This window comes from Bufo gargarizans, chromosome 2, assembly GCF_014858855.1.
Source record: "Bufo gargarizans isolate SCDJY-AF-19 chromosome 2, ASM1485885v1, whole genome shotgun sequence".
NCBI lineage: Eukaryota > Metazoa > Chordata > Amphibia > Anura > Bufonidae > Bufo > Bufo gargarizans.
The window spans coordinates 529,021,090-529,041,556 of NC_058081.1; the positions used below are offsets into that span (position 1 = coordinate 529,021,090).

General features: G+C 42.5%; 1 protein-coding gene across 2 annotated transcripts in view; it reads right to left on the reverse strand.

Annotated features, from left to right (window-relative positions):
- LOC122926611 (solute carrier organic anion transporter family member 1C1-like) overlaps positions 1 to 20,467 on the reverse strand; it is a 196,809-nt gene that overhangs the window by 21,183 nt on the left and 155,159 nt on the right. For both annotated transcript variants that reach the window (XM_044278035.1, XM_044278036.1), the window contains exons 8-9: positions 5,970 to 6,185; positions 5,617 to 5,781 (exon numbers count right to left, since the gene is read on the reverse strand). In XM_044278035.1, coding sequence (XP_044133970.1) covers positions 5,617 to 5,781; positions 5,970 to 6,185 — 381 coding nt within the window. The remainder of the gene's footprint in view (positions 1 to 5,616; positions 5,782 to 5,969; positions 6,186 to 20,467) is intronic.

Consider the following 20,467-nt stretch of genomic DNA (forward strand, 5'->3'; position numbering starts at 1 on the left):
CCTGCTCCTTTACCTCGACAGCTTGATCAATTACACACAACGCAATGCAGGCTTCAGAAAGAAGGCGTAAGGTACGATGTCACTGATGGCACCCTGGCTGCGACTGATCAGTTTGGTGATCTCATCAAATGGCCGCAGAAGTCTGCATGTGATGCACATGAACAGCCACTGGCGTGGTGAAAAAAAAAAACAAGCTCCTCAGAATCTGTCCTGCTGCAGAGTTCATACAGGTAGTCGTTAACTGCACGTTTCTGCTGGAGCAGCCTATCAAGCATGTACAAGGTGGAGTTCCAGTGCATCGGGCAGTCACAAATCAGATGTCTGATGGGCAGGTGGTGTCGCCGCTGAACATCAGCAAGGCGACCCATGGCCATGTAAGATCTTCTAAAATGGCCAGAGATTTTCCTGGCCTGCCGCAAGATGTCCTGGACCCCAGGGTATTTGGCAACGAATCGCTGCATGACTAAGTTCAGGACGTGTGGCATGCACGACACGTGTGTCATTTTGCCCTGTTTCAGCGCCCTCAGCTTATTGGCACCGTTGTCGCATACCACTTTACCAACTGTCAAATTGAGCGGGGTTAGCCACTGATCGGCCTGTGACCGCAAAGCTTAAAGGAGTGCAGGATCGGTGTGGCTCTTGGCTTCCGGATACAACAGCCGCAGCACAGCATGGCAACGTCTCACCTGGCGCGTCGAATAGGTTCTGGGAAACTTAGGGGGCGCAGCGGAAGAGGCGGTAGCAGTGGAAAAGGAGGAGTCAGTCGAGGAGGAGAAGGAGGATGGAGTAGGAGGAGGAAAAGAAGAGGCAGGCCTGCATGCAATCCGTGGCGGTAACACCAAATCCACATGGGTGCCACGGGTTGCATACTTGACAGCCATCAGAAGGTTCACCCAGTGGGCAGTAAAAGTTATGTACCTTCCCTGCCCATGTTTGCTAGACCACGTGTCTGTGGTCAGATGTATCTTGGTACTGTGTGCCAGAGATACATTCACTTGCCGCTGAACATGGCCATATAGCTCTGGGATGCCCTTCTGGGAAAAATATTTCCTTCTGGGGACCTTCCATTGCGGTGTGCCAATAGCCACAAATTTTCTAAAGACCCCTGAGTCTACCAGTTTAAATGGCAGTCGTTGGCGTGCTAGCAGTTCCAACAAGCCAGCGGTCAGCCATTGGGCAAGAGGGTAATCCAGCATCATCATCTTTTTATGCTCGAACATTTGGGCCATGGAAGCCTGCCTTTTGCCAGATGAAAGCGACGACGGCATGGTGGAAGGTGGAGTGGAAGACAAATGGGAGGAGAGAGGAGAAGGAGAAGAGGCATGACGTGGAGTGGCACGAGTGTGGCTATGTGGGTTTTGACGGTGTTGCCCCCACTGGGCTCGGTGATGGGAGGCCAGGTGCCTTCTTAAGGCGGTTGTCCCTAGGTGAGTGTTGGGCCTACCGCAACTTATGCGTTGACAGCACAGGCTGCAGATGGCAACACTATTGTCAGCAGCGGACACATTTAAAAAAGTCCACACTGGGGAGCCATGTGTCGGCGTCCTGGGAGCACCAGATGTGACCCTGCATGGTGGATGGCTCATTCCAGATATATTAGCAGTCTGCTTTTTTCCTCCTGTGCACTGTAAGTTCTGCCTGCTTCTCCTCCTTCTCCTCCCTATCTGCTGCTCCGTTTCGCTCTCTGAGCTCCCCTCCTCTTCCTCTCTTGTGGGCACCCACGTGACATCCATCGATACGTCATCATCGTCACCTTTGCCACCACTGATTAGAAATCTCGTAGTAGTCAGCAACAGCGGGAACCACCCTCCTTGGGCTGATCTGGGTACTGTCGTCAGACTCCTGGGTGGCGACCATTGATACCTCCTCTTCCTGATCCGATGCCAAGAATGGCTGCGCATCGGTAAGGTCTTGGAATGGATGGGAAAATAATTCCTCTGACTCGAGCGGAGGGGATATGGTGGTGTCTTTGGGGGTGCACACAGCAGAGAGTGAAGAGGGTGCAAATAGACAGAATGAGGACGGTGCAGAAGCGGAAGGCTGAGTGAGCCACTCAACCAACTCTGAAGCGTTCTTTGACGTAATCGCACGCACCTTCTGCAACTTCTCACTTAGGCTCTGGCATGGTGCACCTGCCCGAACCCTACCACCCCTGAGGAATGGCCTGCCTCTTCCTCTGCCTGTCATTTTCAAAATGACCCTGTGATAAAAGTCCTTAAAAAAAAGCAGAATTTGTGGAAGAAGGTATATCACACCCCTTCCTCAATCAGTTTTTTTTTTTTGGGGGGGGGGGGCAACTGGTATATCACACCAGTAGAAATTATTTGTTCCAATAGCGTTTGTCACTCTGTGTAGCTGCGATAACAAGCAAAACCGCAAACAAATTATGCACTACCCAAATGCACTATATAGAAAGTATATTATTGGTATATAACACCCCTTCTTCAATCATTTTTTTTTTTTGCGTGGGAAACTGGTATATCACACCAGTTGAAATTATTTGTTCCAATAGCGTTTGTCACTCTGCGTAGCTGTGGTAACGCAGCAAAACCGCAAACAAATGCTGCACTACCCAAATGCACTATATAGAAAGTATATTATTGGTATATAACACCCCTGCTTCAATCACTGTTTTGGGGGGGCAACTGGTATATCACACCAGTAGAAATGATTTGTTCCAATAGCATTTGTCACTCAACGCACACAACTGCTGCACAATACAAATGCACTATAATATATTCTATGTTAGAAAGTATATGTTAAGTATATCACACCCCTCAGTAAGTTACACCTATCGATAGCACACCTATACCCAGGGGCGTAGCTATAGGGGAAGCAGGGGAAGCGGCTGCTTTGGGGCCCTGACCCAGAAGGGACCCATCAGGGGGCCCTAAAAGATTTTGTCAGGGCCCCCTGAACAGTATTACACAATGAAATTATATACAGTGACAGTATAGACAGTGTAGAAAATGGATGGAACAGCTGCCAGGCCTGAGAGAACGATTTTTACTAGCCACAGGAATGAGGCAGCATGAAAGGAAGGGGTTGCAAAAACATTACTGGGGGAGGGGGGCCCCATTCAAAAATTTGCTGTGGGGCCCAGTCATTTCTAGCTAAGCCACTGCCTATACCAGTCCTTAAAAGGACTTTTGTTGTCCTATTAGCTAGCGTTTGGTGTCTCTAACAGTCTGTCCCTGCTCCACACAGCAACCTCTCCCACTGGCAAAAGACAATGTAAAATGACGTCCAGATCGGGTTTATTTAAAAGGTATGGGATGTATCCATGTGCTGAAACGTCTTAATTGGCTGTCCTATACCACCTGATGGATGTGTCATGGGTCAAAGTTCTTCACAATGTAAAAGAATATGGCGCCAAAATGACCGTTGGGTGAACTGCAAGGCCATATCTACTGGGGAACAGGTTCAGATCAGACCCGGAGGCAGTACCTGGACAGAGCTGTCATCCTAAAATGGCACAAAGGGCCATCCATGACTTTTTAAGGGACAGACATTCTCATTGCAGTTAATGGTCATAATCTTTTATATATCTGACAATTGAAAGAAGTTTTTCAAATGTTGTGGGTTATTTACCAAAGAATGGTATTTCAAACACTAGTCTTAGAAAAAATATTGCTGAAGAAAGATCTGACCAATTAATGACAAGGCACATGTATCTTAAAAAAATTGTCATGACTTCTGTGGTCCATGTGCAGTAACTAAAATATACTCTATCCTGGAGCTGTACCAGATTTCTGGTCTAAGAAGCCCACATCCTGCACCTACAACCTGTGCACTTTTTGTAAAAGTGGTGAGGGTGTTGTCAAAAATTATCGCAAACAAAATTTGCAACTTTCCTGCTCCAGAAAACTGGTGTAGGGCTATATAAAATTAACCCAAAGCATATTAGTATATTTAATAAGGAGGTGGCTGTGGACATTATTTTTCCTTAGCCACACAGTGACCAGAGAGTCAAGATGGGGGAAGGTTTGTGGGTTGCACACAGCATGGTCCATGTAATGTATAATACCTATACAGGGAGTGCAGAATTATTAGGCAAGTTGTATTTTTGAGGATTCATTTTATTATTGAACAACAACCATGTTGTCAATGAAGCCAAAAAACTCATTAATATCAAAGCTGAATATTTTTGGAAGTAGATTTTAGTTTGTTTTTAGTTTTAGCTATTTTAGGGGGATATCTGTGTGTGCAGGTGACTATTATTGTGCATAATTATTAGGCAACTTAACAAAAAAACTAATATATACCCATTTCAATTATTTATTTTTACCAGTGAAACCAATATAACATCTCAACATTCACAAATATACATTTCTGACATTCAAAAACAAAACAAAAACAAATCAGTGACCAATATAGCCACCTTTCTTTGCAAGGACACTCAAAAGCCTGCCATCCATGGATTCTGTCAGTGTTTTGATCTGTTCACCATCAACATTGCGTGCAGCAGCAACCACAGCCTCCCAGACACTGTTCAGAGAGGTGTACTGTTTTCCCTCCTTGTAAATCTCACATTTGATGATGGACCACAGGTTCTCAATGGGGTTCAGATCAGGTGAACAAGGAGGCCATGTCATTAGATTTTCTTCTTTTACACCCTTTCTTGCCAGCCACGCTGTGGAGTACTTGGACGCGTGTGATGGAGCATTGTCCTGCGTGAAAATCATGTTTTTCTTGAAGGATGCAGACTTCTTCCTGTACCACTGCTTGAAGAAGGTGTCTTCCAGAAACTGGGAGTTGAGCTTGACTCCATCCTCAACCCGAAAAGGCCCCACAAGCTCATCTTTGATGATACCAGCCCAAACCAGTACTCCACCTCCACCTCCACCTTGCTGGCCTCATCAGTCCATAAAACCTTAGAAAAATCAGTCTTGAGATATTTCTTGGCCCAGTCTTGACGTTTCAGCTTGTGTGTCTTGGTCAGTGGTGGTCGTCTTTCAGCCTTTCTTACCTTGGCCATGTCTCTGAGTATTGCACACCTTGTGCTTTTGGGCACTCCAGTGATGTTGCAGCTCTGAAATATGGCCAAACTGGTGGCAAGTGGCATCTTGGCAGCTGCACGCTTGACTTTTCTCAGTTCATGGGCAGTTATTTTGCGCCTTGGTTTTTCCACGCGCTTCTTGCGACCCTGTTGACTATTTTGAATGAAACGCTTGATTGTTCGATGATCACGCTTAAGAAGCTTTGCAATTTTAAGAGTGCTGCATCCCTCTGCAAGATATCTCACTATTTTTGACTTTTCTGAGCCTGTCAAGTCCTTCTTTTGACCCATTTTGCCAAAGGAAAGGAAGTTGCCTAATAATTATGCACACCTGATATAGGGTGTTGATGTCATTAGACCACACCCCTTCTCATTACAGAGATGCACATCACCTAATATGCTTAATTGGTAGTAGGCTTTCGAGCCTATACAGCTTGGAGTAAAACAACATGCATAAAGAGGATGATGTGGTCAAAATACTCATTTGCCTAATAATTCTGCACTCCCTGTAGTCATGTGTATGGCCAGTTTCTCCCTGTAGTGAACTAGCTCCGTTATCCTATAATATAATGAAATAGGCATAATAAAAGTCCAAGAGAATTGAATTGCCAACTCACCAATTATAAAATTCACCTTTGAGGTAGACTGGTCATACTGTTGCTCCGCGTACTTGGGTATGTAAGTTATGGATCCAATAAAACTGCTGAGATTAAAAAGAATGGTTATAGTAGACATGACGTAGAATGGATTAGAAGCCAGAGCCTTCAGGGAGAGGAAGAAGCCTGCAGGAGAGAGAAGAAAGTCGGCGGTCACCAGGAATATTCATCAGGGTTACCACTTTCCCCCTTCATGTGATATTGTTATTTTCCCAATCACATAACACTTTTATCCCTGCCCCCTGCACATTTAGTTACCAATATGGACTTGCTTACACTTAAAGCATTCACTTACACATCCCCTGTGATCTCACCTTTTATTGTGGCTTTTTCATCGCACTCAGTGTGCGATGTCTCATTTTCTTTAAGCCGCTGTCCCTCATGGGAGGGATGTGCTTTTTTTCTTGTCATACTCTTAGGCAGAAAGCAGAAAGGGATTCCTGAAATTAGCATAAGGACTCCAGCCAACAGGAACCCAATCCACCAGGCGCCAACCCAACGTTTATCCTGTGGTGTAATAGTCACAGTGTCTAGAGGAGTGAAACACATTCAGGTTGTAAGGAGTTTAATTTCAGGGCTGTTACTATCTGTTCTTTATAGATTCTCTAGGTATAAACTGTATTCATTAAGTTTTCTTAACTATATTATTACAGAAACTGTGCAGAAGACCAGTCATTGTAAGCTTGAATACATACACAGTCAAGTCACATTATTATGGCCACCAGTTAATATCCAGAACAACAGCTATCTGCAACAGCAGCTAGAGGGCTGGGAGTGACTCAATAAATTACTTGGTAGGTTGTCCCAGTTATCTGGAGCCATGACTGCAGTGCATCCCACAGTTGTTGAAGCAGGGGTGCTTCTAGCCTTTCTGCTTCCTGAGGCAAAAACTGAAACGGCGTCCCAACCCCCCCAATGCTAATTTCTTAACCTAACCCCTTCCCTCCAGCCCTACTGCTAAAGACATTGGAAAACATAACATACAGCACTACAAAACATACAGGGTAATACACCGCCACATACTGTGCCCACTGTGCTTCCCAATACTATACTGCAGAAACAGATAATCCCACTTCTGCTGCCCCCCTCTTGCCCCTACCTGGTGCTGCCTGAGGCAATCACCTCGCTTCACCTTATTGGTGGTTTACCCCTGTGCTGAAGCGTACGTTGTTGAGGATGCATAGAAAAACGACAATCAAGGTGGTCCCACAAATGCTCAATTGGATTCAAGTCTGGGGAATTAGAGCGCCAGAGTAGTACAGTACTTGGAATTATTGCTTATGCTGTCCCAACCAGTGTCAGGCATTTTTAGCCATGTAGCATGTCACATTTTCTTGCTGAAATATCCCATTCATCCCAAGGAAAGACAATCAGCATGTATGTGATCTACAAGAATGGATTCATACCTGTGATGAGCGATCCTTTTGAGATTCAGTTCATTTCAAGTTCAGCCAATCTTTTAAAAAGTTCAGTTCAAACTAAAGTGGCATATAAACCTAAAAAAGCCTCTCTGTCTAACGCCAACAGTTATACACTCCAGCTGGGACAACACACAGTGTCATAACAAAAAAAACAAGTGGGACCAATTACTGAAGAATTATGACAACTTTATTTCAATAATATATATAAAATATGGTGAAAAAGGGCAAGATGGAAAAAGATATACAGAGAAGCGAGGGTCAAAACCTCATTGGACTGCCATGTTACTCCAAAGAACTGTGATAACAGTCTCCGGATAAAAGGCTACACCCTATGCCTCACCAAAAATTGTCAAAAATATGAAATGAATAAACAAGAAAAATTATAACAAAAATAATAATAATATACACAACCCACCCCTAAAAGGGATTATGTGTAAAACTCTTGCTGCAAAATAAGCTATGGCCACCATTTAATATGAGGCACACAGTATTAGGCCCAGTATAACTATGTATAAAATACAGAGTGGATGAGAAGTTACCAACATCCAACCTCAGTATGTAACATAGGTCTAGTATAGACAATGTGGCATAACGATATAACCATGATCACATTATACAAGGGACGAACCTGAAGACATGGTCTGACCAAAAGGAGGTGAAAAGCCCCAAGCGCAAGACCTCAACGTATGTTTCACCTTGAAGGCTTCGTCAGGAGGTACAAGAGATTTAAAATCAAGGGTATATATAGGGACCAATGAGTGGGTTTAATTGCCTAAATGTGGACACATGCGTTCTCACCAATTGGGCGCGATACCCCCATGATGTGCGCCACTATCCCTCCAGCGCGTCCGTACCGCACCACTTCGCAAGCGCGAGACCGTGATGACGACAATAGAGCAAGTCAGGATAAGGCCGGACAGCGCAAGCGGGGACCGCAACCCGGTCGAACACACGTGACCCGCAACCTGAGATGGCCGTACGCAAGACAGGGACATAAGCAATTATACTAACGGGCAACTAGATATAGAAAATTAAGATTCAATAAGGTAACTGCTGAACCTATATGCCACTATAATCTATACTACACCCAGTAATTGATAAAACAAAACAACAAAAAATAATGCCATAAAAAGTGATAAAGTGACAACCATGATTATACACATAATTAAAAACTGCAACAGTGACTAATATATTAAAATGCATGTTTATGTACACATCATATATCGCAGAAAGTGCAACAATGACTGATATATTGAAAGACATGTTCATGCACATACATTATGTGCAATCACATATCTCATACATCGCATATATTTTTTTAAATGCCAGGTACACTCATAAACTCATATTATACAAAACATTATATAAGACAGTGACAAAACTTAATACATATAATAAATATATTCAAAAACTATATTAATTCATACTACATCAAGCCCACACAGAGAAAGTGATAAAAAATAAAGTGCATCGTGTGTATATCTCGAACCATACTGAGATAAATAGTGCCAATGAGTGTGTAAACATAAAAAAATGGAACAGGGAAGGCCCAACCATAATATACAACAGGAGGGACAGAGAATGACCTACAAGGCCACCTTAGAATAACTAATGGCCAATTATCCACTCACACGGCCACCTTCGAGTAACTGATGGACAATTATCCACCAAAATGCCGCATTACAGTAACCAATGGATGATTATCTATTCCACCTTCACAATATCTCCTAATAATAGACCACTAGTAAGAGCCCAATTACTGCAAAGAGCTCCCTTCCCATATATTATCATCTTCTCATAAAGTACATCTTGTTTATCCCCAAAAAAGAATATAGCAATCCAATACTCCATCCCATATATAATATATTGTTGGAGAAAGAGTCCACTTGTATTCTTGATCTTTTTAGCTGTTCCATCTCTTTCATTTTCTTATCTAGAAGACTCCATCCCATGGCCACCTCGTTTCACCCTACACATCATGTCCCCCAAAAAATTGATAAGGTGTGAGGACCTCAAATAGAAAAAGAAACAACAAAGAATTAAATTAGTTCCTATACATAAAATAAGATTATATACCATGAATTAAAATTTGCAGAATTTTACAGAAAGGAATTGAAGCTGTTGGACTCATTCAGGCCACGAGGGACCATGGTGTCCACTATCCACCTGGTTTCTCTACGTAATAAAAGTTGTTTTATATTACCTCCCCTGGTCCACAATCTAACTCTGTCTATAGGCATGGTATTTGCGAAAGTGCTGTGGAACTTCTTGCAAAGTGTAAAGAGCTTTCTCAAGTACATCAGAGGCTGCATGGATCCTACTTACATGTTCTAATACACGGACCTTCAAGGCCCTTATAGTCATCCCAATACAGATAAGGTCACACGGGCACGTGATCAAATATACCACTGCCTCTGTGTTGCAGGTAATATTGTGAACTAGCTTTACATTTTTCTTCCCTGAGGAGTCACAAAAAGTAGTAGAGCAGACCATATATTTACATGCTGCGCATGTCCCACAGAAAAATGATCCCCATTTAGGGCCCTTACCTCCAAACATATTGCCTGCTGTCTGTGGTACATAATGGCTTTTAGTCAAGAGATTGCGTAAACTATGCAATCTTTTCCATGTAATTTGGGGGTAAGGAATAAAGGATGTTGCCAAATGCCCTTCTGTTTGGAGAACAGACCAGTGCTTCTGTATAATTTTCTGAATGAATCACCATTTATTACTAAATGGGGTGCTAAATCTCACCACAGAATCTCCACTATTGTCTCGTCTAACTTTGCTTAGTTACCAATAAATATTCTCGAGAGGTCTTTTTTGCTCTTTCATATCCTTGACAAATCATATTTGATTGATAGCCCCTCTCCAGAACCGTAGTGTCAAGAAGGATGATTGTTGTTCGAAGTTCTTGTTGTCAGAGCAAATCCTGTGTGTTCTTAAGAATTGCCCTGTTGATATTGCTTGTATGATCATTGGATAATGTGAGGATGAGGCATGAAGAAGGGAATTGACAGACGTCGTTTTTCTAAAGAGGTTGGTACATATAAACCCGTCAGATCCTTTCGCAATCACAATATCCATAAAATCGATCTTAGTCTGACTATAATTCCAGGTCAATCTAATATTGCGATCGTTCATGTTCAATTTCACCAAAAACTCCTCTAAAGCCAACACAGTACCCTGCCATAGAAATAATACATAGTCTATATACCTTGACCATAGGAGTGCGGCATCATACCCTGGAGTATTGTGGACAATCTCTCTCTCCCACAGCCCCAGGAACAAATTTGTATATGCGGGCACACAGGATACCCCCATTGCTGTCCCCTTGAGTTGTAGGAAGAGGCGGTCCTTAAAAAGAAAATTATTTAGTGTCAACATAAACTCCAACAGGGCCAGAGTGAACTCAACCACATTGTTGTCATAATCAGTCATAGACAAAAAGAATCTTGATGCCCGCACTCCCTGGTCGTGGCATATAGACGTGTATAGTGACTCAACGTCACAGGTGACTAAGAGAACAACCTCCTCCACATGAATACCATTCAACCGCCTCAACATATCTGTGGTGTCCTTAACAAATAATGGAAGGATCTCTACACTCTTTTTAAGAAAGAAATCAATAAACCTACCAACATTGGCGCATAATCCTTCAATCCCCCGGAGACGATAGGACGTCCCGGGGGATTAGTCATATGTTTATAAACCTTTGGAAGTAAGTATAATGTTGGCTTAATAGGGCAATCAATCATCAGTCCCTCCATCATTTTCAAACTAATAATACCTTGGTCATGTGCATCCAGCAGGATCCAATTTCTTCTTGTAGAGGGCCGTAGGGTCTCTTTCTATTTTCCCATAACATTGTCTATTATTTAATTGGCAAAATGCCTCTTTCTCCTACATCTGCACCGGCCATATCATGTTGCCCCCTTTGTCCGCTGGTTTAATAACCACTTCTTTAAGATTTTGTCATTCTTGCAGTGCCTGTCTCTGAAGTCTGGTCAGATTATCACCCCTAACATTCGGGGTTCCTCCAGCTAAGTCCCGTTTGACCAGTTTTACAAAGACATCCACAGCCGGACATAGGGATTTGGGGGGGGGGGGGGAACAACCGCGACCGCCGGTGCAGATGCACAGGAAACCTACTTACTTTATGGGTTCATGGAAAGGCAATTTTATTCATTAAAAATAACATAAATATGTAAGACAATAGATCTACTCCCACTTGCCCATAAAAATGGGATCTTCACATTGTAGAGTGGGAATAATGCAGCTTTGTTCCACCACAGTTTCGTTTGTCTCCTAAGAAAATCTCTAATCTTATGCTTCAACTCCTTACTATCACATTTCTCTGTATCATGTGCCGATTTTTCTCCAAAAACCGTTCCAAGCTGTGACAACTATTCCTTGTCACGTTTCCTAAAATCCATATACCGTATGAGGTATATCCTCAAAATATTCTATAATACGTATAAACCTACAAAAATTCTCTAACGCCGACAGCACTAAACTCCACCTGGGACAACACACAATGTCATAACAAAGAAACCAGTGGGACCAATTATCGAAAAATTAAAACAACTTTATTTCAATAATGTATATAAAATATGGAGAAAAAGGGCAGTATGGAAAAAGACTTACTAGCGGTCTATTGATAAGAGATATTGTGAAGGTGGGATAGATAATCATCCATTGGTTACTGTAATGCGGCAACATCGTTATATGGCCGGTGCAGATGTACGAAAAGGAGGCATTTCGCCAATTAAATAAAAGACAATGTTATGGGAAAATAGATAGAGACCCTACGGCCCTCTACAAGAAGGAATTGGATGAGATCCTGCTGGATGCACATAATCAAGGTATTATTGATTTGAAAATGATGGAGGGACTGATTGCCCTATTAAGCCGACATTATACTTACTTCCAAAAGTCCATAAAAATCAGACTAATCCCCCAGGACGTCCTATCGTCTCCGGGATTTGAGGATTATGCGCCAATATTGGTAGGTTTATTGATTTCTTTCTTAAAAAGAGTGTAGAGACCCTTCCATCAATTGTTAAGGACACCACAGATATGTTGAGGCGGTTGAATGGTATTCATGTGGATGAGGATGTTCTCTTGGTCACCTGTGACGTTGAGTCACTATACACGTCTATATGCAACGACCAGGGAGTGCGGGCATCAAGATTATTTTTGTCTATGACTGATTATGACAACGATGTGCTTGAGTTCACTGCCTCTGGCCCTATTGGAGTTTATGTTGACATATAATTATTTTCTTTTTAAGGACCGCCTCTTCCTACAGCTCCAGGGGACAGCAATGGGGGCGTCCTGTGCAGCCGCATATGCAAATTTGTTCCTGGGGCTGTGGGAGAGAGAGATTGTTCACAATACTCCAGGGTATGATGCCGCACTCCTATGGTCGAGATATATAGACAATGTATTCTTTCTATGGCAGGGTACCGTGTCGGCTTTAGAGGAGTTTTTGGTGAAATTGAACATGAATGATTGCAATATTAGATTGATCTGGAAATATAGTCAGACTAAGATCGATTTTTTGATTATTATGATTGCGAAAGGATCTGACGGGTTTATATCTACCAACCTCTTTGAAAAACGACGGCTGTCAATTCCGTTCTTCATGCCTCATCCTCCACCCGAAAACCATATAAGCAATACCAACAGGGCAATTCTTAAGAACACGCAGGATTTGCTCCAACAACAAGAACTTCGAACAACAATCACCCCTCTTGACACAATGGTTTTTGGAGAGGGGCTATCAATCAAATATGATTTGTCAAGGAAATGAAAGAGCAAAGAAGACCTCTAAAGATTCTTTATTGGTAAGAAAAGTTAGACGAGACAATAGTAGAGATTGTGTGGTGAGATTTATCACCCCATTTAGTAATAAATGGAGATTTATTCAGAAAATTATACAGAAGCACTGGTCTATTTCCAAACAGATGGGTCAATCCTTGACTCCTTACCCCCAAATTACATGGAAAAGATCGCATAATTTACGCGACCTCTTGACTAAGAGCCATTATGTACCACAGACATCAGGTAATATATTTGGCGGTAAGGGCCCTAAATGGGGATCATTTTCCTGTGGGACATGCGCGGCATGTAAATATATGGTCCGGTCTACTACTTTCTACTCCTCAGGGAAGAAAAATGTAATGATAGTTCACAATATTACCTGCAACACAGAGGCAGTGGTATATTTAATCAAATGCCCGTGTGATCTTATCTACATTGGGATGACTACAAGGGCCTTGAAGGTCCGTGTATTAGAACATGTAAGTAGGATCCATGCAGCCTCTGATGTACTTGAGAAAGACCTTGACACCTTTCAAGCAGATCCACAGCACTTTCGCAAATACCATGCCTGTGTCCCACGGGGCCTGAAAGTAGGAGGTATAGACAGAGTTAGATTGGGGTCTAGGGGAGATACTGTAATATAAAACAAGCTTTATTACGTAGAGAAACCAGGTGGATAGTAGTTCTGGACACCATGGTCCCTCGTGGCCTGAATGAGTCCAACAGCTTCAATTATTTTCTGTAAAATGGCGCGAATTTTAATTCAGGGTATATAATCTTATTTTATGTATAGGAACTATTTTCATTCTTTGTTGTTGTTGTTTTTATATTTCAGGTCATCACACCTTATTTTTTTTTTTTTTTGGGACATGACCTGTAGGGTTAAACGAGGTGATCATGGGATGTAGTCTTCTGGATAAGAAAATGAAAGAGATGGAACAGCTAAAAAGGCCAAGAATACAAGTGGACTCTTTCTCCAACAATATATTACAAACCGGATTCCAAAACAGTTGGGACACTAAACAAATTGTGAATAAAAACTGAATGCAATGATGTGGAGATGGCAAATGTCAATATTTTATTTGTAATAGAACGTAGATGACAGATCAAACGTTTAATCCGAGTAAATGTATCATTTTAAAGGAAAAATACGTTGATTAAGATTTTCACGGTGTCAACAAATCCCCAAAAATTTGTGACAAGTAGCAATAAGAGGCTGGAAAAAGTAAATTTGAGCATAACGAAGAGCTGGAAGACTAATTAGGTCAATTGGCAACATGATTGGGTATAAAAAGAGCTTCTCAGAGTGGCAGTGTCTCTCAGAAGCCAAGATGGGTAGAGGATCACCAATTCCCACAATGTTGCGCAGAAAGATAGTGGAGCAATATCAGAAAGGTGTTACCCAGCGAAAAATTGCAAAGACTTTGCATCTATTATCATCAACTGTGCATAACATCATCCGAAGATTCAGAGAATCTGGAACAATCTCTGTGCGTAAGGGTCAAGGCTGTAAAACCATACTGGATGCCTGTGATCTCCGGGCCCTTAAACGACACTGCACCACAAACAGGAATGCTACTGTAAAGGAAATCACAGAATGGCTCAGGAATACTTCCAGAAATCACTGTCAGTGAACACAATCCACCGTGCCCTCCGCCGTTGCCAGCTGAAACTCTACAGTGCAAAGAAGAAGCCATTTCTAAGATCCACAAGCTCAGGCGTTTTCACTGGGCCAGGGATCATTTAAAATGGAGTGTGGCAAAATGGAAGACTGTTCTGTAGTCAGACGAGTCACAATTCTAAGTTCTTTTTGGAAATCTGGGACGCCATGTCATCCGGACCAAAGAGGACAAGGACAACCCAAGTTGTTATCAACGCTCAGTTCAGAAGCCTGCATCTCTGATGGTATGGGGTTGCGTGAGTGCGTGTGGCATGAGCAGCTTGCATGTCTGGAAAGGCACCATCAATGCAGAAAAATATATTCAGGTTCTAGAACAACATATGCTCCCATCCAGACGTCATCTCTTTCAGGGAAGACCCTGCATTTTTCAACATGATAATGCCAGACCACATTCTGCATCAATCACAACATCATGGCTGCGTAGGAGAAGGATCCGGGTACTGAAATGGCCAGTCTGCAGTCCAGATCTTTCACCCATAGAGAACATTTGGCGCATCATAAAGAGGAAGGTGCAACAAAGAAGGCCCAAGACGATTGAACAGTTAAGCCTCGCTCACACTTCAGTGTTTAGTCAGTGATTTCCATCAGTGATTTGTGAGCCAAAACCAGGTGCAACTCTAAACACAGAACAGGAGCAGATCTTTCCCTTCTACCTCATGTCTGTGGAGGCTCCACTTCTGGTTTTGGCTCACAAATCACTGATGGAAATCACTGACCAAACACTGAAGTGTGAACGAGGCCTTAGAGGCCTGTATTAGACAAGAATGGGAGAGCATTCCTATTTCTAAACTTGAGAAACTGGTCTCCTCGGTCCCCAGACATCTGTTGAGTGTTGTAAGAAGAAGGGGAAATGCCACACAGTGGTAAAAAGGGCCTTGTCCCAACTTTTTGGGGATTTGATGACACCGTGAAACTCTGATTCAACATATTTTTCCCTTAAAATGGTACATTTTCTCAGTTTAAACTTTTGTTCCATGATTTATGTTCTATTCTGAATAGAATATTAGAAGTTGGCACCTCCACATCATTGCATTCAGTTTTTATTCACGATTTGTATAGTGTCCCAACTTTTTGGGAATCCGGTTTGTATATATGGGATGGAGTATTGGATTTCTATATTCTTTTTCGGGGATAAACAGGATATACTTTATGAGAAGATGATAATGTATGGGAAGGGAGCTCTTTGTAGTAATTGGGTAATATTACCACTACCCTATCATTTTGATAAGTGTAGACATAGAATCTCGCAGTTAAGATTCCAGGTCCTGGAACATGTGACGAGACCAAGGAGAGGAGGGGATATTCAAATCCGCCGTGAAGCCTATTGGATACATATGTTGGATACATTGTATCCAAAAGCTTTAAACCGTGATTATGAGGTTGCTAGACTGTAATTTATGGTATTATTAATGATATGTGTTTCTTTATTTCTTTCTTTTTCTATTTAGACACAGCAGATCCGCTGATTTCTATTCTCTGGCACTGGATATCATATACTCTCTGGTGCTTCTATACTCTCTGGTGCTCCTCTTGATGAATAGTAGGTGATCGATTGGTGGGTAGTGAATAGCCGCCTATTTGTGGGTGGATGACATCACTTGTACCTGTAATTGATCTGCCTAAATATATATCTATGTAACACATGTGGAATGTACTTGTTGATAAAGGCAGTGTGCCAAAACGCGTTATATATTGTTACTTCTTACATAATAAACAATAAAATAAGAAGATTCAGCATATTTAAGCAGTTGCCGGGATTTACTTTCACATTGTCTATACTAGGTAACTTCTCATCCACTCCGTATTTTATACATAGTTATACTGGGTCTTAGACTGTGTGCCTCATATTAAATGGTGGTCATCGCTTATTTTGCAGCAAGAGTTTTACACCGTAATTCCTTATAGGGGTGGGTGGTGTATATTATTATTATTATTTTTTGTTATAATTTTTCTTGTTTATTTATCTGTTCCTTCACTGGAGTAGTACACACTAAATAACGGTATGAGCTCTGTCAAGCTATTCCAGCAGCGAACAACCTGCCGGAGTTCTGTGGATCCAGCATTGCCAGTTGTTAATGCAATGCCTGCTAATCCCCTTTGACTATAATGGTGTCCAGCAGAGAGCCGTCAGCTACCTTGCAAATATTCTGGGATTCGGCCAGACAAAAAAAGTCGCATGCAGTGTTTTGTCTGGCCGAATCCCAACATATTTGCCTCTTTCACTAGGCATCCCCATAAAATGGCCATCAGCATGAAAACAAGGAATGGAAGGAAAAAAATAACATGCCCCAGCAACTCTAACTCCCTCCAGAAACACGGCGGGCACCATTTTGTAAATTTTAGTTTTCTCTCTGGTATCGTTTTTATGTGCTATTATTGGTTCTTTGTGTTGATAGATCTTAATAAAGATTAAGGGGGTAATTTACAAATAGATATGTGACTTCGTCCCCGCTCACGCCAGGTCGAAAAAGGGGGCATGGTGTGGAAGGGGATGGACCGGCAGGAAACTGTCTTACATTTAGAATTGGTGGTGGATACCCTTAGCTAAGTGGAGGCCAGCGCCTCTACATAACTTCAGCAATCCACTGCCAGCGCAGGAGCTTAAACACCAGTCTTAATAAATGTGCCCCTAAATATATTGTACTAGTGTTTATTTTATGGATGCATTAGTGCTAAGGAATTTGTAGGTGAGGCTCAGAAGGTACAGGACAAACCACCTAGACTCAGAGTATATGGTACAACACCCCCACACAGTAGAAGCTCACTGAAGTATAGCTGGTGCAGAGCATGGGAGTAGTAGTGGCCATGATGAAGTGTTGTGTCACTGTGACACTGTGGGTGATCGGCAGGGGCGGATTGGCAATAGACCTTACAGGGAAATTTCCCGGTGGGCTGATGCACAGTGGCCGTCTGGGCTCTCCTCATGGCTGGCCAGTGGAAGTTTTTTTGGTTGTATTTTGTGTTGCTAGCAGTATTTAGTGATTTTTATCAATTTGGATGCGACTACAAAACGGGGCCACTTTTTGTATTTTTTCCAGGGCCGCTTTAAGTTCCCAATCCGCCCCTGGTGATCGGGGACTGAGTTGTAGTCCCTCACCTTACAGCAGTATATATTATGCAAGTATTCAGCTGTTTGCTTTGCTGTCTAGTCTCTCAAGTATGTTCTTGAGGCTTGATAAAGTTGTTCTCGCTGTAGAACCTTTTCCAGGAGCAGGAGCTCTGCAGTGTGGTTCCCCTCTTCTGTGTCTGCACTGGAACTCCTGCTCCTGGCAGGAAGCAGGTCCAGCCCACTCCTACCAAAAGTGAAGGAACAGGGCGGTAAGCCTGACAATCATTTGCCATCCATTTCCTAAACAGCCAAACATGATAAATATAATACATTACAATAATGCAGCTTACTACATTATCTGCACTCTGTACATCAAGAAACATGACAAATATAATATTTGTCAATTGTGTAGCTTTATGAGCAGAATTTTGATAATGTAGTATCATGTACCAGTAGTTTTATGTAAAGCCATAGTGATCATTCTCTGTATAGATGTACTTTGTAATTATTATTAGCAGTCCTATGTAACACCACATATAACACAGGGATAGCAGGGGCCACTGAGGGCCAAAGGCTAGGGGTGGCCCACAGCCAGCAGCAATGTGATTGAACACTCAGGGCAGCCTAGCCAGGCTCCAGACTCTTGGAGCCATAAACTGCTCACTGCAGCATCAGCAGACTAGTGCCTGTAGAGTCGGTGTCCACTTTTACTGTCCTGAGACTCTCCTCCAGGGTCAGCCTTAGTTTAGAAGGCACCCTATGCAAGATGCATTATTGTTGCCCCACCACGATAAGATTTCAAAAACGAACATTAAACTGTCTATATATTAAACAATTAAAATCACACCATTTTGTTAACATTTCTGTACTTTGCTGGAAAAAAGCACAAGGGAGGAAGAGGGATGCTCACCTGACCTTGAGAGGAATTGAGGGGCGGAGGGCTTGCCCTGATTGGCTCACAAGCTGTCAGCCTGGATGAGAGAATCAGTGCTGCAGCAAGCACGGAGGTGGCCTTGCAGAACGAGCAGAAAATCATTCTGTGTTGGACTCTAAACGAGGGTGGAAGCGTGTAGCAGTGTCTGACAGAGTTGAACGGACACCTAGATGTTCAGATTCAACGGGTTCGTCCGAACTTCACCAAAAAGTTTGAGTTTGGGACCTGAACTTGACCCGAACTTGACCCCAAACCCGAACCCCATTGAAGTCAATGGGGACCCAGCCTTTTAAGCACTAAAACGGCTCTAAAAATGTAATGGAAAGGGCTAGAAGGCTGCAAATGTCAGCAAAATGTGGTTACGAGCATGGCAAGTGCTCTCCAAAAAAATGTGGATAGGGAAATGACTTTAAATAACATAAAATACGTAAAACTAAAAAATTATAATCTTGATCTAGAAGGATGAGGTCCATATGGAGTAGGAGGTTGATGAGGCAGTGGATGTAGCGGGGTAGGTGGAAGCGGTGGTGGAGGAGGAGGAGGTAGCCTACACTGGTTTTTGGTTTTAAATTTATTTTTATTCTTTTAAATTAGGGTACACCACAAAACATTGGGAAATACAACCTATGATAACCCCCTCCAGTCATGCTAAACACACGTTCAGACAATACACTGGCTGCAGGGAAGGCCAGCACCTCCAAGGCATAAAGGGCAAGCTCAGGCCATGTGCCTAATTTGGAGACCCAGAAGTTGAAGGGGGCAGACCCATCAGTCAGTTCGTGTAGGCATGTGCACACATACTGCTCCACCATGTTGCACATCCCAGTGATGTTCACGATCCAAATGGATATCTGCTCTATCAACTTTCGATGTTCTTTTCTGCGCCTACCATATTGATTAATATTAGCGGCGAATCAGGAGCGTGAGAAAGGGATGGCACATCCAAGGGAGATCAATGGATGAAATTTAATTGTGATTGGACGGAAATGTGGGAGAAGCTATTAAAACTGAAGAAGCGAAGGAAAGGAGGGGGCGTGCGGCAATAACCCACTCCCGACTCGGGGAGGTAGTGACGATAAATAACAATACAGGACTCACTTAAGATGCCCTGTTATTGGAATGATTAATAAAAAATTATAGGGAATGTCACTGGGGTATTTTGCCGCTTTGTTGACTCTAGATAACTTCTGCCTGATCGCACGTCCCCGTGACGTCCACGATCCATTTCGATATCTTCTCTATCATCTTTCGATGTTCTTTTCTGAGCCTACCATGTTGATTAAGGTTATCGGCAAATCAGGGTTCCACGCCGGAGATGGAGCGTGAGAAAGAGAGACCACATCCAGGTTAATTGTTTGAAATTAAATATGATTGAGTGGAAAAATGGGACAAATTATTGAAGCGCAAATGTGGGACAAGTTTAACAACTTAAGAATGTTTAAGCATTGAATGAAAGGAGGGGGTGCGCATCAATTAAAGAAGAATTTTTGAAATTGAATTCCTTGTTGTCACCTATGCAGAGCAGGTGTTTGTATATGACAAAATTGATAAAATGTCACCTGACAATGTAACAGACGATGCCGTGCAGAGCAGGGGTTTAATCACGGCAAAAATGGTCAAATGTCACCCAACAATGTAACAGACAAATTAGTGAAATGTTTTTACCTGTCTACAAGGTATAGCAGGGGTATATCACAGCCAAAAATTGGTGAATTTCACCCGAGAATGTAACAGACATATTAGTGAAATTTATTTACCTGTCTACTAGGTACAGCAGGGGTATATCACACCCCAAAATTTGTGAATTTCACCCAAATATGTAGTAGACAAATTAATGACTTTTTTTTGCCTGTCTACTAGGTATAGCAGTGGTATATGACACCCAAAAATTTGTGAATTTC